This window comes from Falco naumanni, chromosome 4 (genome assembly GCF_017639655.2).
Source record: "Falco naumanni isolate bFalNau1 chromosome 4, bFalNau1.pat, whole genome shotgun sequence".
Classification (NCBI taxonomy): domain Eukaryota; kingdom Metazoa; phylum Chordata; class Aves; order Falconiformes; family Falconidae; genus Falco; species Falco naumanni.
The window spans coordinates 42,427,182-42,453,548 of NC_054057.1; the positions used below are offsets into that span (position 1 = coordinate 42,427,182).

The following is a 26,367-nucleotide window of genomic DNA, read 5'->3' on the forward strand; positions in this document are numbered from 1 at the left end:
TGAAGTTTGTTTTGTTTTTGAGAGGGGGAAACAGCTGAAGGTTGCTAGTGAATGATAGTAGCTGAGCTGGAATCATACTACAGGTGTTCATTAAAGAAAGTAGCTGTGCAGTATTGCTACCTTCATCAGTAAGTGTCACGGTACTAACACCTACTGTATTTCTGGAAGCTGTTATATGTGGTAGGTGAAAATGCCTGCATTATTTTTAAGACTTACAACTAATTCAGATTAATTCTACTAAAGACATGCAATTCCTTTAAAAAAAAAGATACAACAGCCGGATTTGAAGTGAAACTGTAGTTCTGTGTCCAGCAACCTCACACATACTTTCATTCTTCTACTGTCACAAAGTTAGAAAAAGCCACAAGTAATTACTTGCAATGATCAGGTTTTTCACTTTTCAGTTTAAAGGTATCAGGCACAATTTCTCACCAGTATATAGTAAATAAAGCATCATTGAAAACAGTTGTACGAATTCATAAAAGTCCATTCATCAAGTTTAATATGTTGGCTGAAAGCCAGAACTTAATGGTAGTGTGTGATTCTTTCCAGAGACATAGTTTATACTCTGTAATATTTTGCTGTAATAACCAGTATGTTTCCCCTGTCTCTTGTGTGCAGTTATACATGTCAAAATGTCCCACAAATTGAGTTCCTTCCTGTTCACCTTCTTTTTTCACTTTTTTTTTTTAAAATTCCTTTGTAAATGTTGTTTACATTTTCTTAAAAGATTCATTTTAAAACCAGTGATCATACAGGTTATGTATCTCTGATTCCTCCCTCCCCCCCAATATTGCAATCTTCTCTTTGTTCTGAAATATTTTTCTTTTTAATCAGGTAGGAAAATGCCTTTTTAATATGCAGCCGTGCCTTTTATTTTTTTCTCTCCCCTTTGATTGCCTGTCTCTGCAACTCAGCATTTGACACAAATCTTTTCTTCGAAAGGGAAAAAGCATAAGCAGCCAAGGAAGAAGGTATTTTTATTGCGTTGGATTATGCAAGATTTTGGCCAGCCTCCTTAGCTTCATCTGTTTAAGGGTTCATTTTCGCTTGTTTGGCACAAGTCCCAGCAGAGACCTTCAGAATTGCGGTTAGCAACATGAATGAACACAAACTTTGGGAGCTCTTCAATAAGTAGAGCTGGCCAACTGCCAAAAATACAGTTCCTTATATGGGGTCAGGGCAAAGCTGTGATTCCGTGAGCCCTCTATTGTATAGAAAACATACTTGTAATGGCTGTTTGCGTTCTTTAAAATAAAAACAAAACAAAACAAAAAAACACCAGGCTTCCAAGTCTATCAAAATAGGAAGTAACAAAATAGTGTGCAGGTTTTACTAATGACGGACTTGAGCAAAGGAAATATGGCTCTGTGTAGTTAAACTATAGAGCTGAAAGTTGGACCTTTTGACCTCCACAGCCGGCTTGTGATGTAAGGAACCCAAGCATTTGTGAGACATCTGTTGTCTACCTGCCCTTATTTTGTAAATGGTTTAATAAGATTAAATAATTAGTAGGATAACCACATGGTCGCCATGCTACTAAGTCCTAGCATTGAGTGCATACTTCAGGATTGCAAAGGAACCCTACCCATCCTGCTACGCTGCGGTTGTTTTAAAATGCAGTTGGTATTTTTAACGTTTGCTACAGTAATTTTTTCATTGGAAGTTTTTTTTTGTTAACAGATCTTGCCAACGACAAGTAAAACACACTTTAAAACCTGATATATTTTCAAAGTACTGCAATTCTATTTCTGTACTCACAAATGGAAAATAATATTTTTTTCTCTTAAATACATTCAGATTTTAAAAAACAGTCAATAATTGTGCATTAGGAAGGCTTCTTTAAAATACATTAGCAGTTTTCCCCCCTTTTAAAAAGAAGGATTCAAATGTTAATTCATTTCTTGCAGGCGAGCACCCTACCTGGATCTTCTCTCACTCTGCCTCCATCCCACATGTACGGCAATAGGCTGAACCCAAATTCAGCAATGGCAGGACTTATAGCTCAGTCTGAAAACAACCAAGCAGGTAAGCTTCCCGCTGCTGGTGACAAATGCGCAGCTTTACAGATGGAAGAGATTGTTAAATTTGATTTTTGAACTCTGCCTAGCATTTGGTTATTAAATGTGCCTGTATAAAGTTGTTATGTGTTGGAAGTAAAATCTCAGTTGTCTCCCAGAACAGTGAGGTTTTCTCTCCCCACCCCCCCACCCCCCTCTTTTTTTTTTTTTTTTTTTTTTTTTTTTAAGTGTCTGAAATGTAAATGTTTAAGCAGAGCCATCAGCAGGCAGGAATGCAACAATGTCTCCTGTGACTTCTGTGATTGATGTGTTCAGTTCGGAGCTCTTTGCAAAGAGTAACACAGCTCTGGGTTTTGTCCTGAATAGTTTAAACCTTTATTTGCATAATTCATGAAATTGCATTACACACAACTTGGTGTGAAAGGGATCCCGTTAGAGAACTTCTGCAGCATTTAATAATCTTGTGAATATTTACCGATTGGCATTTTGTGCCGTTGGCTCTCCTCTACAGTTTTAATGAGCCACTGGCTTTGCTTTGTTTCATTCCCTCCATAAGGATTTGTTGACATGTCGTAGTAGTCATGCCTGTTTGGGGGAAGGGAATGAGTTTAGCAGTTTACCAAGAATGGATCAGTCATGTCTTTGCCCTCCAAGAGGTCGGAGGTCGCTTGACTCAGAATAGGGGGAGGGCAACCTTGAAGGGGGCAGATAGGGTTATTTTATTGAGAGGCCATAGGGAAAATAACCCTTTTGAGTCCTTCCAAGCAAAACGTTTTCGTATATTTAATGAGGCCTTTTTTGTTTGTTTTACTACCTTTTTAGTAAGGGACTTTCCTATGCTTCTGCTTATAAATAGAAATTAGTGAATTATACGCTTTCATAAAGTTTTCAGTAAATTTGCAGAATAATGTGTGCTTGTTAGATGGCAGTGGTAAGTTTAATGCGTTACATATTTTACGAGTTGTTTTGGGATGCAAAGTGTTAAAAAAATACAGAGCATCAGGATTTGCTGTGATAAGCATACAGATTAGCTGTCCACAGCTGTGATTCATTACTTTCACCGTACAAATTAAAAGTGGCTGAGGGGAGGGTACTGCAAATGCAAACCACGCTTCTGTGCTGTAAAACTGAAAGGAATGAAAGAAGTGAACATAATCCATGGCCTGGTACAGCCTCAGAAATGTGTAAGGACAACACCTTACATGCTACAGTTCAGCAATCTTAAACTAGTTACGTATTCACTCTTCAGCATTAACTACAGGCAGAAGTTGAGATTTAAGGTATTTTTAAAATACCTACATCAGCTTTAAAACTCTTATCTAAGAAGAGTCGATTTATCAGCTGTGAAATATTTACACTGCAGATCAAGATCTCGGAGATAATAGCCGCAGCCTTGTTGGCAGAGGAGGTTCACCCAGAGGAAGTCTCTCACCACGGTAAGCATTATTTACATTGGAGAGTGCAGGCAGAGGAAATGTTTTAAGATTTGGAAACTTCACTGTCTTCTTACTAGTAATACATACATGTTTTAAAAGCCTATATATGTGTGTGTATATATATATATGCATGTATACGTACCTTTATTTTTATATAGATATACCCATCTTAACAAAACCCAATATGTCCAGATAGCTAAAAATGTGCTGAAATTTACTTACATATATATCAACTCAAATTAGGTTTACAAATTAAGGACTTTACTTAAGAAATGGAGACCTGCTTTAGAGGAATTTATCTATCGTTTAAGCCACATGTACTACTTATCTCCTCAGATTTGTTACCGTAGTCATATTTTTAGTCATATTTGCAAAAGTTCCAAAATCCCATAGACTTAAAGACTAAAACAATTACAGGAATAAGATGGTCTGAGAAGTTAATTACTTGTTTAAAATTTTTACTGATATTTTCTTCCCTCTTCCTCACAGTTTCAAAATATGCAAAAATTCTTTGGAGGGAAAAAAAAAAGTACTTTTTTTGTTTTGCTGCAAATTACCTCTATTGCAGAAGTTTGACGTAAGAATTTTGCTGGAATTGTATTGCATTATTTTGTTTTAAAGTTCTTGCTTTTAAAATTTCAATATTGTGTTTTAAATGCTTCAGTAATATTTTCTAGGTATTTTAAGTGAATCTTTGTTTTTAAAGGGCTTTATTTTCCATATGGGATCCCATATGAATTAGATTTTACAGTGTTATTACTGTATTCTTTTACTTGGGGACTAACAATGGGGATTTTATCTTGAAAAGGATTTTAGGATAGCTAAAAAATGGTAGTTACACAGATACAGCATTGTAACAATGAATTTGATTGTTACAGTGTGTGTTTACTACAGTAATTTATAATAAATATCTCCAAATTAGATAATTTAATGTACATGCCTGGTGTTGTTGATCTTGTATTATATTCCTTAATTAATCAAAGGACTTCTTGTTGAATGGGGTGAGAATATCCATTGTAATACTTAGATGTTATTACCTAGCCATGAACTGGCTTTTAAGCTTTCCAGTATGTGTTGCTTCTAAAACAATAAACAGAGAATTTACAAATCAGTTTAGACTGTGTTTTCAGTATAAATAGATATATTAAAATTAGCATATAATCTTCCTATAAATAAGGAACATGTCTGTATATATACAGGCAAGTAAGGTAAGAGAATTTTGAAAAGGGACATGCTCAACAATTAGGAAATTCCAGATCTTTAGACTATATATTAAGTAGTTTTCTTAGGCATGCATTTTGTGGTAGTTACAAGTTTTAATGCCTTCTTGGTTAATATGAAAATGCCTGGTCTTTGTATGATTTGCAGTAGGCCATAGTTGTCTTCAGGCTGGCTTTGTTTAGGTTAGAATATTTGGAAGCCAAACTTCTTGAATATGATGCTTCTGTGGAGTGTATGTTCAGGGTATATACAGTCCAGTACTTAAAATATGATCAAATTTCAGCTGGTTTTGATGGGGAAGGCAAATAACAACTGTATGATACAAAGGCCACCTCAGTCCACAATTGCAGAGCTTCCTTCAGTGTGCGTAAGCTGTAGCACTTTGCAAAGCAGATAGCTTTTCCTTGGCAGTAGAGTTGTTAAAAAACAATGCAAAAAAAAAACGGCTGGGGGGGGAGGGAGGGGGGGAAATCACTGCTGTAGTTTCAGAACTGAAAGATGGAAAAACTTAGACTTAAATACCTAGTGTGGAAAAAATTTAGAAAACTTACTCGTTCAATTAAGTTCCGTAGTCAGCAAATTTCAACCCTGGTTTGTGCAATGGGAAAGATCACATGTGTGTTGATGTTACTAAAATGTGTCGGTAACTCCCCACCTTCCCCAGTTAAATAAACAAGTGACTGATTACTGAAAATGTGATTTGTATTGAATAAAAAGCTGACTTCAAAAATCTGCCATCTGAAAACTTTGCAACTCTGAATGTTACCTGCTTTATCTATTAAATTTATTTTTCTGCAAGTTCTGACTCTGCTCCCTTTGAAGCTTACAAGATACATAAATAACACGCTTCTTCGAAAAAAACATGTAATTATCAAATAGTTGCTTAAAATACAAACAGTTGCAGAAACAATTGTTTGCTGTTGATGACGCAGCCGATTGCAGCTCTTCAGAGAAGTGTGACTCATGAGCTGTATGGTCATTTCAAATTCGTATTGTTATATCTTCCTATCCCTGTGTAACCACAGTATTTAATGTTTAAGCTGTTATATTTAAAATTTTAATATACATGAGAAATATACCTAGTATATGTGTGCTGTTTCCATTTTGCAAAGGAATTGCTGCTTTTCCCAAGAGAGTAGTTAAACTTTTTTTTACCCCATAGTTAACCTTAGATTTTAAAATGTGTTATCTAATACCTGCATTGAAATAATGTATGTCTGCCTATATCTAAATGCAGTATTGCTTACAGTTAATACTATAAGAGTATGAATAACTGTACCCCAAATTTAAACAAAAAACAGTTTTGAAAGTAAGCAAGGCATGAAACATGGAACGAGGGATTCCCATCTCAGTGACAGCATTGGACCTGTGCATACAGCACATCTATAATCCTTTGGAAACTCTAATCAAATACTATTTGGGATAAGGATTCAACCCTAGTATGCAGGAACCATGTCATGTCTAATGGATGAGGTAGGGGTTCAGCAGGAAGAGGATGGATTGACTAACGTTGTGATACATAGAAATCTAGATTTTGTTTGTTAGGGTTTTTTTCTCCTTCTGTACAGGCTTCCAGTGAAGGATTGCAGAGGTTATATGGTCACATGTTGCTTTGTTTCTACCTTTGTGAAATTGATAGGAAACAGTCCCAAGCCCAACAAGAATTTTGTTTGTGATTTATAATTCAAACGGTGCAATCTGTTAGTTATGCATCCTTCAAAAGCATGCATACAGAGAAAGAAGTTGCTGGGGGGCTTATGTGGTGGTTTTCTGTATTTGTTTTCTGGTTTTGGTTTTGGTTTGTTTTTTAAAGTGTATTGTTTGTGTGGTGTGTAGTACATCTGTTCAGAATGTTTCTGCATAAACCTTCCTTCTTATCACTTAGACACATCATGTAAAGAACTAGTTTTAAGGCTGTTTTTGCTATGTCTGTGCTGAACTGTTAACTGGTGTTGAGTTGTCATCTCTTGTCAAAAGCCACTACCTTGGTTACCCGTTCATCAGGGCTTTTTGTTTTAACAAGCGTTTTTCTTCTTTCATCCTGTATGCAAAAGAGGAATTATTTATAAATTACAGAGCTCTTAAGTCACCTACTTAAAACCTTTTCTCATAAAAATCGCTTTTGCTCTGGTGCCTACAAAATGTTTGACAGTCATTAGGTAGCTAATGTGCTGTGACCACTGCTTATTATGCTAATCATAATTAACACACTGATTTCCTGAGCTCTATATGTTGTCCTGTACTGGGACTATGGTGGTCTTGTTGCTAAGTTTGCACTACATGTAGAACAGTATGGCTGTGATCCTGTGATAGTACCAATGCTTACTACTTACAGTAATAACTAATATGTAAAAAGCAGAATTTGAGCTCACTGGAGTTAATTTAAAAAAACAACAACAAAACAAACAAAACCACAGCTGACTTTTTTGTATTTGTTGAGTATGAAGAATGGGACCGCACATACATGAGGCCAGAATCCTGAGTCAGAAATACACTTGAGCATCTGGTTTTGCTCAGAGGTTAAATTTTGCCCCATCCCCAGTGCAAAAGAAGCCTTCTCAAGGGACCTGAGGGGTCTTCTCAGTGGCTGTCCGCTGAATATTTAATTTTCTTCTGAATGAGAGAAGACGTGGCAAAGGGATTATTCTTTGAATTATGTGTGATAATGAGTAAAAAAGGAAGTATATAAAGTGTGCACAGGACAAGCAGAGTATAACTTTTAACTTCCATTGTGTCCCTTGCAAAATAATATTTTCACATTGTCTCTCAAAAATGTGGTTTTTTACATGATTCTTTTTAGAACAAGTTAGGCAGTGGAATTATACATAGCCTTTCTATGTGGAAGTATCATTACTGTCCCAATTTTAACGAATTGGGTTTTGTTTTCCCAGTTTTCTCTGGGAAAAATTTGAAGATTTTCTGTTGTGTGGTTTTTTTTTTTTTTTTTTTTTTAAGGACAGGTGCTCTATGTATCCACATACGAAAGTTTCCTGCTGTAGAAGTATGTGTGGTATAATTTAATACAATGCTGTTTGTCAGTTGGGTATTGTTAGTCTGTATGCAAGAAGAGGTTATGTGCTTTCTCAGTATACATTCTTATGCTGTGAAATATTATATCTTCCTTTTAATAAAGCCTTGTCAGAACCAGGAGTTCTTAGTGATTTTGATGAATTAACTTAGTCTCGGAAGTCTAAGATATGTAGGTGGTAAGGGCTGATAGATACAAGGTAAGAAACTTCAACAGCCTTTTACTAACACATTTCCTTCCATCTTTTTCTTTAAACAATTAATTGCAATATTTTCAACAGGTCTCCTGTAAGCAGCTTGCAGATTCGCTATGATCAATCAGGGAACAGTTGTGGGGAAAATTTGCCCCCAGTAGCAGCCAGCATAGAACAACTTCTGGAGAGGCAATGGAGTGAAGGACAACAGTTTTTATTGGAGCAAGGCACCCCTAGTGACAGTAAGTGCTCACATTCTGTTTATTACTGCTTTTGTTAACTGTGTTACTCAGAACTGCCATTCAGTGCGCCTCCAAGAACTTTTTAAAAAACTTATTTTCTGCTGTGAATAGAAATACAGTATAATTGTAACATAATTCTTAATCCAGCACATGGCTTCAATAGATTATGAAAAAGTTCTCTAAAATTATCTACATTTTTATGGATGGGGAAATTGTCATGCAAGAGGAAGTGACTTGCAGATCCAGCTGGTCAGTTGCAGTGTTTGGAAATGAATTCTGGACTTTGGATCCACTACTGTAAATGGTATAGTGCAGCTCCCCAGTTTGCTTTATATTATGTGATACAGATTGGCATATTAATCTTTTTAATGTTGTATTTTTCATTTTTTTAATCTAAACCGCCTACTTCTGTTGCTGTTCTAAAAAAGTATTTACAAATCTTAGGCAGGTGTCCTACTGGGCTTTCGTATCTTTATTATGTTCTGTGTTTCTCAAGAAATTCTCAAAGCAATGAATATGTTAAAAGCATACTTGATGAGTAGATCACTTGGATCTCCATATGCAACAATATATCAATATCAAAGGCGATTGAATAAATTTTAAAAAATATTTTTTAATATCAGGTTAGGGGTTGTGTAATATTTTATTGAACATGTTTGTCTTCTCATTGGTAGTGTAAAGTGGTATCTAGTTGGTATTTTTATGAATGGTATCCTGACAAAAATGCTAATTGTGAGGAAATTCATGCAGGGATAATCCTTTAAACATGATAGCTGGAGGACAGGTTTAGCTAAGTCTTATTGCATCTCATTTGGGCTCACTGAGGGTTCCTTTGTATGTTCTTGAAGAGGAGGGATAAAAGCTAAATCCTTGGGAAATGACCAGATGTGCCTATACCAGTAGACTTATGTCTGTAGTAGGCCCAGAGGTCATGTTAAACAAATACAATTTAGAATTTAAAAAAAAATGGCTATCCCTGTGGCTTTACAGTCACACTGTAATACTAATGGGGAAATCCAAGTTCTGGAACCAAACTGGAGTTTCAGAAAACTGTGCTTGGTAAAAATCAGGTTAGTACAGAAGATGATGCACAAAAAGGGGTGGTAACTGCAGTGCTCACACAGTGCTCCCTGCCGGGTGATTTGTAGATTGCCACTCAAAGCAAATGAGAGCTCCTGCTCCCAACAAGGTGATAACTTCACGTTGGATGACATTTTTTTCATTATTTCTGTAAGTTTATGACTCGGTGTACAAGGCATTAAAGCAGAAAAAATTCCCTTTTCACAAACTTGCTTGTTTTTACATAAATGCTGTTAGTTGGCTGCATTGTTAGTTGAATGTATATTGAATGTAAGCTGCTTCTGTTTTGATGTGTAAAATTTCTAATACTGCAGTTGAAATAGATTTCCCCCCGCCCCCCAACAAAAATGTATGCAGTTAACCTGTGTTACTTAAAATAATACTATTTTAATATTCTGGTTTGGGGATAAGTTATCTTGTACTGCTGTTTGCTTAAAACTAATGTCAGCTCTAATAATGCAATTTTATCTGTATTTAAGCCAGGGTGCAGATAAATTGCAAAATCACTATCACATGCTGTGTACTTTTTTTCTGCACTTTAAATTACACAAGATTGATCCTAAACCTTTCCACTTAAAGTCAAATTTCTGTAATGTGTGTCTCAATTTTATTTATATTTTCACATATGACTTCATGCTAGTCTTAAATGGTAATACAGAATCTTTTTAAAAATAAAGATGTTAGTCATTCTTTGAATGTGGTTGTGAAAGGTAACACATGCATTTTTACCTTAGTTTTAGGAATGCTTAAATCATTACACCAACTTCAGGTTGAAAACAGGCGGTTAGAAGAACAGATAAAGAATCTGACCGCTAAGAAGGAGCGGCTTCAGCTACTCAATGCACAGCTTTCGGTGCCCTTTCCAACAATAACTTCAAATCCTAGCCCTTCTCATCAAGTACATGCCTTTCCAGTACAAGCAGGTAAGTAAAGGAGAGTATTAAAGTAATTTGAACATGTATTTATATGAAATACCTATTTCATCCACATATGGCATTGGTGGGAGATGCGTATACACGTAGGTTGAATATAGACTAAATATTTGTCGATGCTCAAATGTTTAAAAGTAAATTGGCAGATTTATATGAACCATTCCTACTTCAGTGCAGTTTTTCTTTTACTCCAGTCTGGAGCACATCTGCTTGAATTGATTCACCAATTATTTAGTTAATATTTTACTATTCAGCAATGATTTTAAGGTTGACTTTTCATTTTCTATGTTTACCTTTGACATTATTTTGAAATAATTATTCTGAATCTTTTTACACATCACAGAAATTTAACCACTCTGTGTTTTTTGAAATAATTACTTTAGCACCTAGCACTGATTCCTTGAACAGCAGTAAAAGCCCTCATCTGGGAAACAGTTTTTTACCGGACAATTCTCTTCCTGTATTAAATCAGGTAATCTTTATTTGTTTCTTCTAAATTTAAACTTGTTACAAGTTAAGTCATCATAGTCCTTCCATTGTGCTGTTAGGTGAAATTTTATGCAGCCGAGCGGGTTTTGTTGTTTGTTTTTACACTAGGAGATAACCTCCAGCGGACAAAGCACCAGCAGTTCATCAGCTCTTTCCACTCCACCACCTGCTGGGCAGAGTCCAGCTCAGCAAGGCTCAGGAGTCACCGGAGTTCAACAGGTCAATGGTGTGACAGTGGGGGCACTAGCTAGTGGTATGCAGACTGTAACCTCCACCATTCCTGCAGTGCCTGGTGTGGGTGGAATAATTGGAGCACTGCCAGCCAGCCAGCTGGCAATCAATGGAATTGTAGGAGCTTTAAATGGGGTAATTCAGACCCCAGCAACAATATCACAGAACCCTTCTCCTCTCGCTCATGCAACCGTGCCACCCAATGCAACGCATCCTTTGCCAACCACGTTAAATAACAGGTAAGAATTTATTGATTTTATGCTTTTCCCTGATAAACCCTGCTGTTCTTCAGCTTAGCTATGCTTTTTTAACTGTCTTATTCGAAAGGTACTGTTTCTTCCTTAGCGTGTAATTGTCAGACTAGGCTCTGCTCCTGATGTGTGAATGAAAGTCAGAAGGATTTAATGGAAGCACAGATAGTCAAGTTAAAGGAGAGATGTTTTCTGTTTAGCTTTTGGGAATCCTATGTCCATTTATTCCTGATTTTTAATCAAGTCACATTCCCAAACAAACGTAATTATGTAAATGTGCTTCAGTTCTTTTTTTAGTTCAGAAAACAATATTCTTTGTCTTGCCAATTGTTCTTCCAGGATTAAAGGAGCACTGGAAGGGCTGCCATTTGTTGCAGTAAGAAGGGGGGAGGGGGAGAGAAGAACGGTATGCGGTCACGTAATTAAAGATGTAATAGGCATAACTAACAGAGTAGTGATACAGTTGCATGGTGTTTTCATTTCTCTGCGCCTGACTCCAAAGACAACAAAATCAGTTTTTCAAGTGGTGATCCTAAGGATTTTTAAATGTGTAAAAAGATCCATGCTTCAGTATTTGTAACAGCACTTCCCCACGACCAGGTATCCTCAGTAGCATAAACTGGTGCTGCTTGAGCTGCAAGGGAAATGGGTAACAAAAGGAGACAGCTGCTTTCCAGGAAGGGGAATGGTTTGCTTGGTCTGGAAGTATTTTGGGATAGAGCAGAGCCTGGGCTTAACTCATTCTCCCTGTTCCCCTTCCCCACACCCCTTGTATTGTCCTTCGCTTAGGAAGAACTACAGTTCTGTGTAGAAAGAGATGCCTGCAAATAGAGTGGATTACTTGTCTTTAAGTAGAGTTTATTTTTGGAGACTATGGTGGATTACCCACCAGAAAAGGCGTATGTGATTGGAGTGATGCAAGGGATCCCTAGTTTTGTAGCTTCTTTTCCCAGTTTCTTTCTTTGCTGTTTGGCAGCTCCTGAATATTTGTGTGCTGTGTCATTGTGCGGTATTGCTTCAACAGGCTCATAAAACCTGATACTTTCAAGCGTAACCTGTTGTTTTGATGTGCTACTGTATTTTTACTGAGGAGATTGTGTTTTTCATAGTTTATATCATAGGTTAAACGAAAGACATTTCATTAATGAAAAGTTACCTTCTTTCTTGACTGTCAGAGGTCTGCTGAAAACACGAAGAATTTGTGTTACTCTCCCCAAAAGTGTGAGGAGGAATGAGAAGTGCTAGCCAAAGTCAGTATAATGCTTTCCACTTTCAGGCAGTGCCAGAATATACCAGTCATACTGCTGTTTTCTCATGGTATTGTTAATACACCGCTTATTTATTTCTGACTTTTTATATTGCAGAAATTATTCTTTTTTTATTTTTTTTAATATTCTTCTTAACTGCTGTAACTCTTGCGTGTGTAACCTAGTAGTAGACCACTCCAGTTCACACAGAATACTGCAACTAGTATCCTGTTCCTAAGCTTTCATGCTATCTTTTAGCATAGTCTGGAATACTCCAATGATTCCCCATTTTCTCCTCCAACAAGCTTATGCTGTACAACACTGCCACCATCTCAATTGCTCTATTTCTGTTCTTGCATAATTTCTTTCTCCACTGCTCGCTCAATAATACTAATTCAATACAAACATTAATTTTAAGGTGCACTTCTCACACAATTCTCTGCTTTTAATGACCTCATCCAGCTGATTTGCTGGGGCTCCTTCCTTTTTGAGGTGTTCCACCACTGCCCCCATTTTCTGTGAGTTTTCACTGCTTCTAGTTGTATATTTAGAGGGAAAAAAAGCTCAGGCTGAGCAAGCACTAATGCTAATTAGTGATAATACCATTTTAGTAATGACATGTACACTGCTTATTCCTGTTTTTTCCATTACAAACACTTCGGTGAAAAATATAAAAAAACTTCACTGGAACTAAGTTGTGGAGAGGCTCTGGTATGTTTTTGGATGAAGAAAAAACAACCAAGAAAAAGTATTTTCCATTGGTTGAGATAATGGGTTCTTAGAGTCTAAGGACACCATTTATTCCTGCCACTCTTCTTGTTCTATTGAGTGCTATTTCAGTGGCAAGTAGTTGACTAGTTCTTTAATGTTAAATTTCTCTAGGTATCACTACTCTTCAGACTGTGTAAGTGGGAAGGTTAAATGGTAACAAGCACAGGCAGGCGTGGAGGTTTGCTACTGTGCTATTGCACACTCTGAACCTGGGTAGATCACATAATGGTGATCAAGTTTGGAGGGGGTTTAAATCTGTATGCGCAAGACAATGGAAAGCCACATGAGAACTCAGTCCTACTTTCTAACTTCTCTGTGGTGTTCTGTAATTAAAAGACTTCACAAATGTTACTTTTAAGTAGCAACTTCCAGGAACTTCCCAAGTTTCAGAATCTTGTTTGCACAGTTCTATGTGAAAAGCAGCTAGTTACTCACCAATACGTGAGGACTTCTTTACGCATATTGCCCTTATTCATATCTTTACCTGTGGGACATAGGGAGGTGAGAAAACACTGATTTGCACACTGCTGTTTGAGAGAGTTTCAAATTGCAGGTAAAAGAGCCTACATTCACTTGGCAGAGAGGGATACTTGATCCTTTTCTGGGAAAAAGATGGCTTAATACAGATTGTTAGCAACCTGGAGATTAAATGATTTGAGGAAAAAGATAGGATTCTTTCTTTACTTTCTCGCAACCAGAGAAGACTGTAGGATGGAGAGTTTCAGACTGATCATATACCTTTTAATGAGAAGCTAAAAAGGATTAAATTTACATTGCAAACTGATCTGGTTTAGAGAAAGCTCTGTGGTGAAATCCCATGAACTGTCTCTTCTGGGAAGCTCAGGAGCTGCAGGGTTTTGTTTCTAGACAATTAGATCTCAGCTACTGGCTTGAGGGTGTTTTCTTTCGAGTGCCAAAGCATTTGGGGAGAGGAAGGCAGAGCGGATAAAGAGAAGGGAGGACAACAGCAGAAAAAAGAAGTGCAAGGGTAAAACATGATATAGGAAAAAAGAATGATAAAAAGAATGAAAAAAAAGTGGAGAAGATTCATTTCAGTATAGAATACAGAAAAATGAGGTAAAAAGAGAAGAAGGAAATAATGGTAATAGTCAAACTGAAAATGCTTAGTTTTTGCAGATGTTATAAATATTTTTGATAGTTGAATTTAAAGTTGTTTGAAGGAATTTCAGTTAATCTGTGAGTGTCACTGTTTCAAATGCACAGGAGGAATCTAGGAGTTTCCTTGGGTAGATGAAGTGTCATCTCTGCTTTCAACAAACAAACATTGCTAGCAGTTATTGGGGAATAAATAGAATGATGCTGTCCCATTTTTGTGTTCTGTTACGTTAAATCCCTGGTGTGTGTAGACCTGGAATATTTTGTGGAGTTGTGATTATGCAGTTTTTACCTGAAATCTAAATTACTGTAGCCTAATTGTGTGGATTTGTGGCTGATTTAAGTTAATTCCTTAATATCTATCACAAATAGCAGTCCTGTCATCCTGTTGGTCATCCTGTGCACACCTTGCTGGTACTAGTGCTGTGCATTCACACAATAACCTACATTAACAGATAATCTTTTAGTGTGTTTTGTATTGGCTCAGGTTGCAGCTCGGTTCCCACAAGATGTAGCTGATTGTGCAAGGACAGAAATGTACAGCTGAAAGGGAAATATTTAACCTTTCAATAGCAGGGTAAACCTATTGTGAAACTACACCTTGATAATTCAGTGGGTGTTTTAAACTAGTAAAAGCTAACACTGGTACCGAAAGATGAATCCAGCTGTCTTCCTGGTCTTCTGGTCCAAACCTCATGCTGTTGGTCTTACGTGAACTGGAATAGCCAAGGAAACTCTTTATTTCCAGACCAGTTGTCAGTTGGATCGGTTCCCTGTCCAACTTCTGAAATAGCTGAAGAAAATTTTATGTAGGCTTGAAAATGAGGACTGGGAGCTAAGCAGCTGGCAAGTGCAGAGGCAGCCCGCTTCGCTCCATGGCAGCATCAGTTGGCCCAATTCAAGGCTGAATGTTTGCTGAATTACAGACAAGGTTTGGGCAATATAGTGATAGATTTGAATATAGCAAAAGATGAGAATTAGAAGGAAACTAAGACAAAGTAAATGCTAGTTAAGTTTTAAAGGTTGACAAGAGCTCTCTTTAAAATATAAAATCTGGCCTTACTGTATAAAATATCTGAAAAAATGTAGAAATGGTAATTATTATCTGAGTTTAAAAGAATGTGCATGTAGTAGACTTACATCATAGGCAAGAGTTGCTGTTGCTCAGCATAAAGGAGACTGGGGTGGTGGTGGTAATGTCTAGATATATATCAAAAACGCAACTGGACAGACAGATTTGACAATATGCAATCAAAATGCTAAATAGGAACTGTCTATTTATATGCATCATTTTTTTGTTTCAATGGAAAGCTAATGTAAAAAGTTCCTGTACCTTCATATAAACTACAGTATTACCCTGTCAAATCCTACAGTGCCTCGGGACTAGGATTACTTCCTGACCAACAAAGACAACTTCTACTCCATCAACAGCACCAGCAATTTCAGCAATTACTAAGTACCCAGCAACTGACATCAGTAAGTTTTTGAGTTAATTATGATTTGTTCCTCTATTGTATTCTAAGGCATGGATAAACTCAGTTTAATACAAATCCTAGAAATGTGTTTAACTTGTTTAGATTACAGATCTTGATAACACTTAGTTTTTCAGTTGCTTCAACCTTTTTGGATGACAGTCATGCTAAATTACAGGGTGTTACTGGGCTGTGTGTATTGCTAAAAGAATCATTCCCTAGTGCCTTGAGTCACATTTTGTCTAACATAGACCTGGGGCTGAGAGACTTTGTCTCTCTCAGCATCAGCTCTGGGCAGCAGAGTTTGGGACCACGTATGGACTCGTCACATATCCTAAGCTATTCTCCGATTCCACTAGGACTCTAGCAAAAGATTTTTGGGTGTCGTCTCATGAGCTGTCTTTGCCCTGCAGTATTCCTATAGGCCATGGAGTAATTGGTTTAACTATATGTGGTGTTAGTTGTGTAGTTTTAGTACTTTGACAAACGTGGTTTGACATTCTTCTTGGGTATGTTTCTTCAGATAAAGGCCTGACAAAGCCAGCAGGCTTAACTGAACTTCTGCTGAGCTACTGATTTCAGGAAATTTTATAGGCACTTCTGTTTACACAGTCTTGTTGAACTTCATTAGCGCAACCTAAATTAGCTGGGATTAGGTTAAGGGTTGCACTGACTTAAGATTGGCATAAGCAAGAACCCAGGGAGGAGTTATTTTTCAGTAACTAATTCTTGATTATTTTTTTTCCTTCTCTCTCTCTCTCCTCATATTACTCAAGGAACAACATCAGGCCCTTTTGTATCAATTAGTACAGCAACAACATCACCACCACCAACACCATCAGTCTGAAGTACAGCAATTGCAGATTACTGGAGGAGCACAGATACCCATAAACAACTTACTTTCAGGCACACAGGCCTCGCCACTTAATGCAGCTACTACCAACCCATTCCTTACAATTCATGGAGATAATGCAGCTCAGAAGGTGACAGTAAGTATATTTCTCACCTTGTTTTTGATGTAGTACCTCCATGAGGTAACTAGAAGCAAGTTATGTGCCTGTATTCAGAACTCAAGGAGGGTGTGGGGTTTTTTTTCTTTATTTTCTTTATTCTTGAGCCTTCAGCTGCACTTAATGAGGTTCAGAATTCTGTGAACTTGTAGTCACTTACACCTAACCTGTCTGATGCACACTCCTGCTTCCCCGGATCAGGACACCAATCCAGTGACCATTGCCTTGCAGCCCTAGTTCTCTTTACCACACCTTCTTCCCCAGCTTTGTGTCCACTATTTTGTAGATCGTTCCTCTTGTAATCTTAAAAAGTTTGTCCTGGACAGGCCTCAGTCCCTGGGAAGCTGCAGAGATTAACTGATGACTTGAGAGATGAAGAGCCCATTGCTGGGAGGGTGAAATGTGTAACAGGAGAATGGGCCATGTGTATCTTGGCTCTGGGGTGGGAAGAACTGAGAGGCTGTACACAGGGAGGCTGAGAACTCCTTTGCTTGACAGAGTAATAACACCTTTCCTAGACAGTTAAGGGAACAAGGTACGTTCTTCTGGCAGAGATGTTCCATTCTCTTCAGTGTTTGCCCATAACCTCCATCTCCAAGATGCAAATTCTTTCTTCAAGGAGTCAAGAGAATAGATTTAATTCTCTAAGGGTCATACAGTTAGGAGAGGATGAAGGGAAGGAACATGTGGAAACTTGTAAAACCAAAGGATGAGCAAAGCAGGAATACAAAGTTCTGGTGTGTGTTGGAGAAGACGTCACGTGGCAGTAGCAGTGAATAAAGGGAAGCTTGTTGGCTGTGGCAGGTGGGAAACGTTAGGGGGATAGATACCGGTCCCCTTGCTGCTCCCCACTCCTAAAGCCTCCAGCTGCTTTAGGGGCATGGTGGTGGAGAAGGACTTAGGCAGCTGGGCTTTTGTGGTACCTCCCAAACATAGGGTGAGGTACAAAACATAAACGATGACTTTTCCAGACAGTTTTTCTGGAAACAGCTCCCTTCCATTCAAAAATGTGGGCATTTACTTTCATCATGCTTTGTGCATGCTTGTTGCGAACTGCAGGGTTCCGGTAAGATCACGTTCTTTCCCAGTCACCGACAGTCAGAGCAGAAGTGCTCTGGCAGTGTGGGGGTTTGCTCAATGCCTTGCCTTCATTTAGAAATGTTCACAATCTGTTCTAGTATGTTTAAAAGTTATCTCCCCTCATTTTCTAAAAATTAGTATGGAATTGAGACCCTCTCTTTAGTTTACATCAGAAGAAGCTCTTCTATATTGTGACCTTATTTTTAATATTTTGAAATGGCTCTTACTGGGTTGGGACAGTGTGACCGGGCAGCACTGACATATTTTTACAAATATGCTGTTACATTTTCAGGTTTTGTTCTTCTAACAGTTAGTTGTAAACAATTCCAGGAAATCTCAGAACATCTTTTGAACCAAACCTCTTAGAAATAGATTTCTTTTAAAATTGCTTTTATGTCTTTTTTCTAAAGGTTAGGATTAGGCAGATTGCATTGGATTGATGAACTATTTCAACTCCAAAAGAATTTTGAACAAATTCTCTATTTTTCACAAATTTGAATGTTTTAATATCATTTCCAGTTGGAACAGGTTTTCAAGTGTTTCTGAATGCTTAGTGAATGAGATGAGGGTTTTGTTCAGTCCTGTTCAATACTTGCAGGAAATGTCTTTGTGGCAGTTTATGAAAGAAAGATAATTGTGACAGGGGCAAAATGAAAATTGTATTTCTATTCTGATGGAGAAGTGTAGATTTCAGCCTTCTCCAGTAGGTAGAATGTAGCAGAGGTCCCCTGGTACTTGTCCTGACCATCGTGTAGTTCTAATGAAAGACCAACAGCGAGGAGCAGCAAGTCTTGTTGGAATGAAAGTAGCAGCAAAATTGGTGTTTAATGCTAGCTGTGATAAGCTTAGTATGATTTGCTTCAGTGTGGGACTATTCCGTTAATTATTCTTTTCTTACAATCCATGATTATTTTACAATGCAGGAGTTACTATTTAAATAGCTCTAGTAAATGTACCTCATCTGCTTTGTCATTTGTATGAATTTAATTTTACTTCACTCTGTATGCTATAATCTGATTTTTAGAAGTATTTTCTCTTACACAGAGGCTCAATGATAAAACTGGACCAGTTGCGTCAGAGAAGAGTTGACGTTTGAATGATAATTGAGAACTGCATGTCCTGCTGTTGGAGCACTTCATCTGGCTGCAAACTGCAGTGTTCCTTTCTGCAGACTGAAGAAATGCAACAAGGAGCTCTTACTGCACAGCAAAAGGTTAACAGTTTTCACACGGATATTTTTGGTAGGCTTTCATTTGCTTTCTTGTTGCACTAAAATGGATGTACTTTTTAATGTTTCAGACTGTGAAGTAGATAAAACTCTGCAAACCATAATTATTTTGTCAGTATGATGGTACTAAGTACAAAATCAACCATAGAAAAATATATACTTGACTCCTCAGTCCTGATCTTACAGATTTAAAGGCTAGTAAACGGTCTGCGGTCCTATGCATTACTTTGGTTTCAGGGCGGTAGTTTTAAAAAGCAAACCAACCCCACCCGAGCCAGTCTGATCTGCCGCTGCAGTTGCAATATATCCTTTTAGACTAAGCTTGTAATGGCAGCCGGGACGTGCTGTTTGTTGTTTCTTTTTTTACACGCCTATTTTGCAGCCTGACTCATAAGGGAATCCACTTCTGAACTTTTTATTCCTTTAAATTCCTGTTGTCATATAGTGGGAGTTTTTCCTGAGGAAGAATTACAGTATGGAATCCAAAGCTTATTAATTTTGGTGTAGGTTTTAGAGTTCTGAGGTTTTTAAAGGAACCAGTTTGGTTCCAGTGACAAAAGTTTTCTTACTAGATGAGAAGGCCACACTGGAAAGAAGTTTGTGTAGTGTTTGGCCTCAACCAAGTGCCTGTCGCTACCTCCATTTTGTTGAGATGGCTGCAAACAGCTGATCATGCACTAGATGTGTCCTTGTTAGCAGCAGGAATATTCTGTGTTGCACCAGCAGCCTTGTTGTTCTGCCTTTACTAGAGGTGTTTATACCACTGTAGATAGCTCAGGCAGATTGTTACCTGGGTCACTTTTCGCTAATAAATTACCAAAAAAAAGTGAGTTAGTATTTCCCACTAAAATAGACCAGTGGTTGAAACGGGTGGACTTGTGTTACAACACTTCTGACAGTAGCTGATCTCACGGCATGAGTCTATGCAGTACGGTGAAGGATAGTTTAAATGGGGGTAATGACCACTAATCAATATCAAGGCGGGAATTATTAGAGGAAAGGACCCAGCTGTAATTAGACCTCCACTGTGTACTTATTTGGAAGAACATGTTAATTCTGCAATATGTTTCTTAGTTAAACATTGCACAGTTCTTACCTCATTTCTGTAAATAAAGTTTTGTGGATCTGTTTTGTATTGTGAAGAATTCATAAGAAAACATTGATATTTTGATTTGTAATATTTCTAATTAGTAGATTTAATTGAAAAAGTAAAAATAATTTATTTTTATATGTTCTGGGGAATTTTTTAAAAATGTCACAAATCACTTTTGTAGATACTTTACAAAAGTAAACCAGTGGTTTATTTTACTTACTCAACCCACTGGTGGATATTCTGTAACAATTTGTACAGAAGGTAAGATGGAAATGTGCTGTTATTTTGACTAGATGTAAAATTCCAAGTGTATGAAAAGATATGTACAAAGCTTTTGTTAATAAACTTTAATGATGTTTATAGTTGTATACTGCTTGTGAGTCTCATAGAACCGGAGTATTCCTATTGGTATCACATGACAAGAGAATTTCAATTGCACTAAAAGTTATTACAACAAATTTTTTAAAATGTTTCTCATGTAAATTTTTGCTTTCAGGAGCCACTGATGCAGCTGCAATACTGCCCAGGGACTTATTTTGGTTACCGGTCAGAAAGGCCCAGTTGCAGCCCTGTGCTGTAGTCGTTTTGCTTTCATCCTTCAAAGAGAATTACTGTGAATCGCAGGAGTGAGCTGTTGCTCTGATGGCCCCAGTTAATTTTCAGATATCTCTGCAGAGCTCTCACCAAGTCGGGACAGGTTCTTTATCTACACAGTACCTGCATGGAGCTGATCTCGCCGCCTTTGGTTGTTGCTGTGATTTTGAGCTGGTTTTACAGAAAATACAGTGCAAGTGTTTTTTCCAGGAATTTTGCGTATTGCACCTGGAGGCTTTGGTAAACACAGGGAGGAACTCCCGGTCTTTCATTTCCCAGGCAGCAAGGAGGAACTTGACCCTTTCTGTACCGTCACTTGAATGTAAAACCCGAGGTCTGTGGCAGACAGGCTGTGGCAGACCCGTGATGCATTACGGCTTCCTCGCAATTTTTAGCCCCTTGCTAGTTGGATGCAGCCTCAGGCTGAGATGAGCTTTTGGAACAAGCAGCACAGGAAGACGGTGTTGCCGTAGGCCTGTGCCATTTGTGTATCGTTCTGTCTGCTCAAGTCCTGTGGACTGAATATTTTTCTTTTATTTTCAAGTGGGGAAACCTGTAGTCCTGAAAGAAGGTAGGTAAAGGAGCAGGCTTAGAACTAACACCAGGGGCATGTGAAACCTCATCTGGCACAGCCAGGGGCGTCGCTGCTAAATGGCTCCTTGGCCATCAGGGCTAGAAAAAATTCCCTACAGTTCTAGGGGTAGTTAATGTTTTATACTGTTAGGTGAAGAGGCTCAGAGGACTAGGTATTTCTGCTGATTAAACCTACACCCCATCTAGCCAAGCTCTAGCACTGGGTACCATCTGTCTTCTGGCTCTGTTAGGTGTCGCCTATTCGTTATAGTCGGTGATAGGAGAGTATAGAGCATGTATATGCTGGGGCACTAGCCTTACACTTCATACTGGTAGACCTGTAGGTGAGGGAAGAAAAGCCCAATATGCCCACCGGCACGAGGCCTCTGGGAAATCCTGAGCGTCCCTTCTACTGGAGTCACAGGCTGGAGGGCTTTACTCATGGATCTAAGATGAAGCCAAAAACTTTACCTGGTTGTCCTGCTGCCATTGGAGCAGTTCCATTGAAACCAGTAAAAGTACCAAGTCCTGCTTTTTTAAACGTGTGTTTCTTATTATTTGAGGGACTGCCTGAACTCTGGTATTAGTCTTCTGGTAAGATGTGGAGAAGCGTGAAAGGGGCAGAGTTGGAAATACTAGTAAAACTGAGAAATTCAGGACATTCTTAAAATCTCAGCTTGTTAAGAGATTGGTGCCAGAAGCCCAAGGCAGCAATGGATGTTTTACAGTACGCATAGTCCTGATCAACAGCAGGGAAATAACTGAGAAAGGCGAGTTCTGTCATCCAAACGAAAATCCAATTCACTAGCTCTTTAAAGAAAGAGACCACATCAAAGCCAAGCTCACGTGAGGGCCAGATGCAGTCAAAACCAACCTTGTTTCAATGATTTTTCAGATCTTGACATCAAAGATGATGGTCTGTGGCTGATTTGGCACTGGTTCAGTAGAAGCCGATACTGCTGTCCCTGTGGAATGCCTCTGATGCCAAAGCAGCCCAAGCCACCGAGCTGGTCACTGGTAGCCAAGTCACTGGTTCCCGACCTGCCCTCACATGTGGGGAACCGCTCTCGGTTCAGTGTCACAAGAGCAGCACAGCCCAAGTCCACTGCATCTCAGAAGAATTTCATCTTAACAGGCTTTTGAACTTTCTGCTGGTTTTTTTACCAAAATCCAGCTTTACTGACAACAAGCCTTATGGCTTACATGAGCCAACTAATACTGGACAGCCTATGACATCTCAAATCCTGGTTTTATCAACTTTATACATTCAAGCTGTGTTACTCTTTCAGCAATATAATTGTGTAACATTAACTAACTGATTAGCCAGTGTCTGTTTTTCATAAGTTGCACTAAACTCTCACTGTTGGTTCTGCCTTAAATAAGAGCTCTTTTAAAGTCAAACACTCAATATTGCTATTGTTTTCAGACCATCATCTCACAGAGGTCATACTGCAAAATCTTACCTGAATTTTTTTTTTCTTAATTCATACACTGACAGCTGTAAAGTTGAGAAGAATGTAGTCCAAACTCTTCTAGAACTAAATTAGAGCACTACTGACCTTTATAGCATCTCATCATACTCTACTCATTCACTTGCGTATGGTTGTCAGATGGCAAGGTTACAACGTTCTGATGCTTTAGCTTGACATTTGGAAAGTATCCTCAGCACGTACGGTAACCCTGCCCTCCCTGGCTGGTCTGCCCCAAATGCCACTTTCCGTCGGGTTTTGCCTATCCCATCAACAGGGATGTGCAAAGAGGCTCCAAACAGGCTCGGATGTGACTTGTTTAGGTGCAAGTCACAGTATAGAAGCTACAGCACAGACCCTGTAAGACTGAAAGCTTTTCATGCGCAAAGTTAAAGGCTCTTTGAGGTACAGCTCACAGCTGCCCAGGGAAGAAAAATTATTTTGCTAGCAGGCAAATACGAACATTACTTAAAGGAAATGTGCATTCCTTGCTAGAGCAAAAGTTGGAAGAAGTTGCTTAAATCCCAAGCCTAGAGTGACCTTGATTTTCACGGACAGAAAGCTTTAGAGAAACCAGCGTTGGTGGTGGATACCAGACCCACAAGGCAACAAAGCCTGGCTATGGCTCTAGTGAGCATCACATCTGACCTCAGTCATCACAGACTCGATCCACTGCCAAAAGGGCTGGCTGTCACCATCCAGCCACCTTCCTCCCTGCAGCCAAATGTGAAGCAAGACTGGCTGGGGCCTGGACAAAGCTTCCACCACATCACTGCAGGAAGGCTCAGACTCCCTCCTCGGTGGCTGTCTCCGAGGATGTGCCTGCGGAGATTAGATCCACTGATGCTGGACACTGACTCACGTTCTCATCCTAAAAGGCCGCCGCTGCCAGACTACTCAGTGTGAAACGCCCTTCCACTTGCACACTGCAGAACTCTTCTAGTTCTTGACCATGGGACAGTTGGGCCTGCCACCCATTCAGAGTGCAGCTGCACTGCAGAAGAGGCCGATGCATTTCTCTTACACAGCCAGCTTGTCTCTGCTCTCAGGCAGCTTGATTCTTCAAGCAGTAAGGATGCAATCTGTCAATTCACTTCCATCTAGGCATAAGGAGCACCAGAGATTAGACACTGACATCCATCCCTTCAGGTACACAACCTGACAAGTGTGACAGCACGGCACATGCAATCTCTGCCCATCCTTAAGGATCTTTCTTCAGATAAACTGTATTTGTCAGGAGCACTGCTTTAAGTTTCTCAGTGTCAATGTTCTTAAAAACAAAAACAAAACCAAAAAAAAACAAAAAAAAAAAAAAGAGAAAAAAGTTTCTTACCAGTAAGTGGTACTCATCCTTCTTTAGTAGATCCCCCATCCAGAAAGGCTAGGGCAGAGGAAGCTGAAGGTGTTGGGCGGGCAGTATGTAATTATTGCCACATACACAGTCGTGACATGGGCAAGTCTTGAGCAGGTGCTCTTACATCTTAAGCTCTTAAAAGATTTCCAATGATAAAGGTGTCAAGGCCCTCCCAAGTCTTTATTATGTTCACCACTGGATTTTTTTGCCCCAGTATCTATCTAAACTATTTCTCACTCCAAACTGTGCCCGTTGTTATTCTTCATAGCCACCACAGGCATGTCACAGTTCTGTATTAGTTGTATCAGGGAGACGAGATCACACAAGTGCAAAGCTCTCCTTTTACATACTGGAAGATCTCTCTCCCCCCCACGACCTGTCTCTCTTGTACAGCAAATACCAAGAATTCCTTCTGTCCTTCTTAGCACATCAGGCTTTGTAGACTCTGGATCATTCTCTTTCTTTGCTGTCTTCTGGAGGTCTGCCTCTTCCTTGAAACGTGATATACCAAACCAGGCATACCATTCCACATGAAGTCGTCTAAATCCAGAGTGGAAAGATGATTCTTATCCTCACAGGCTATACTCTCCTGTTACTTGCTTTCTTTTTTTGAAATGGCAGAAATATTCCAATTACCCATCTAATTTTTCATGAACAATCCATCTCCTCCATTCGCTTGTGCTGTCCTACCCCAGCCCTATCAATGCTCCATCAAGTTAATTTTCACCAAGTCACCTCAACAATTTAGCAGCTTTTCTTTGTAGCCAGTTCAATTACCTTGCTTTACAGCTGCAGTCATCTATCCTTGAGCATTCTGGATGGCTAATACCTTTGGAAAGTTAAGATTTCTGGGTATCTCTTGAAAATACCTCACTTGATCTCATTTAAGACTCTTCCTTCATAGGAGGTGCATGAATAGCACAGAATTACTATTCAATCTGTTTAGTTTCCAATGCAGTTAACCAGTGAAGTTCTCTGTGAAAATTCAGAAGCGTTATTTTGTGTCTAGTAAAGTTGCCGTAGTATCATTATTTCTACCAACTAAGATAATTTTTTTTATATATGACAAAAAAGTATTTCCTATTGATAAAGGAACACATATGGAATACTTATCTTCCCTGAATATTTCTTCCTTAATGTTTTAAGGGAATGGGATGAAGTTCTGTGAAATGCTGCTCTGTCACAAGCAAGACAATTGGCAGTTACTGGAAAAAAACCAACAGTGTAAATGGCAGAAAGCTGACAGATTTTAAGCCACCAACTTCCAATTTTGAGTTCAGATACATGATCCCCTGATTTTTCTTTTTAATTCTGATTTAAAGCTCAAAAACTTATTAGAATCCTGGTATTAAATCAGAATTTGTGTGGTAAATCTTCCAAAAATGCAAGTCCATAAGGGTTCTGACAAAAGGCTATGATCACTGCTTTGATTTATTGATATAATTTAGAGCCCATTAAGTACCCTTTATTCCAGCGCTGTAAGCTTTGCATAGCTTTTCCAAAATTATGAAAACCAAGATGGCAGGCAAGGAATAATAACCCTTATAACCTATTGTAATACAAAATTAAACTATATTGAACCCAGAGTATACAAAAATACCCCAAGTATGACAACTCCTAGCCCAATAATGTTAGCTTTTAAGTCCTATACTTAAAAACTGATCATGAAGTATATGCCTTGTATATTTTAATTCTAATTAAGAACTTAAGGCCTTTAATGTTCTTACCCATTTCAACTTTACCAAGTTAAGGGCACTATCAAATATCACTGTGTATTAGTCTGCAGGGTTGGTAAAACAGGTATTATATTGCAGGTGCATATAAATGTATGTGGAAGTTAACATCAGAAATACTACTTACTTCAAAATACTGTTAGAATGAATAGACATTTCATGTAGCAGCAGACATGCTTATAAGCATATGGTCTCGGATTTACAGCTACAAGGAAGAAAAATATATGCTGAGTGCAGAATTCAATTACTCTCGTGCTTGCTAAACAGTTTCAGATCAAATGCCTCTTTCAAAAAAAAACCAAAACAACACGTTCTTTTATATATATATATATATATATATAAATAATGTATATTCATTGGCTGTAAACCTACCAGTTCCAGCGTGCAATTATCAGTGTGGGCTTTCCTGAAGGTCCACTAATTTTTAAGATGTTGTTACCACACATCCGCATAAGCAGCTCTCCAACACAAAAATACACCTTCATTCTTCAACACAGAATAGG

At 38.5% G+C, this 26,367-nt stretch overlaps 1 protein-coding gene across 5 annotated transcripts in view; it reads left to right on the forward strand.

Annotated features, from left to right (window-relative positions):
• MLLT10 (MLLT10 histone lysine methyltransferase DOT1L cofactor) overlaps positions 1–20,509 on the forward strand; it is a 136,870-nt gene extending 116,361 nt beyond the window's left edge. For 4 of the 5 annotated variants that reach the window (XM_040591261.1, XM_040591259.1, XM_040591263.1 and 1 more), the window contains 9 exons: positions 1,911–2,028; positions 3,385–3,457; positions 7,987–8,141; positions 9,956–10,144; positions 10,537–10,625; positions 10,751–11,112; positions 15,632–15,734; positions 16,507–16,719; positions 18,848–20,509. In XM_040591261.1, coding sequence (XP_040447195.1) covers positions 1,911–2,028; positions 3,385–3,457; positions 7,987–8,141; positions 9,956–10,144; positions 10,537–10,625; positions 10,751–11,112; positions 15,632–15,734; positions 16,507–16,719; positions 18,848–18,916 — 1,371 coding nt within the window. In that variant the 3' untranslated portion in view covers positions 18,917–20,509. The remainder of the gene's footprint in view (positions 1–1,910; positions 2,029–3,384; positions 3,458–7,986; positions 8,142–9,955; positions 10,145–10,536; positions 10,626–10,750; positions 11,113–15,631; positions 15,735–16,506; positions 16,720–18,847) is intronic. The other variant, XM_040591260.1, reaches the window with a different exon arrangement.
• The last annotated feature ends 5,858 nt before the right edge of the window (positions 20,510–26,367 follow it).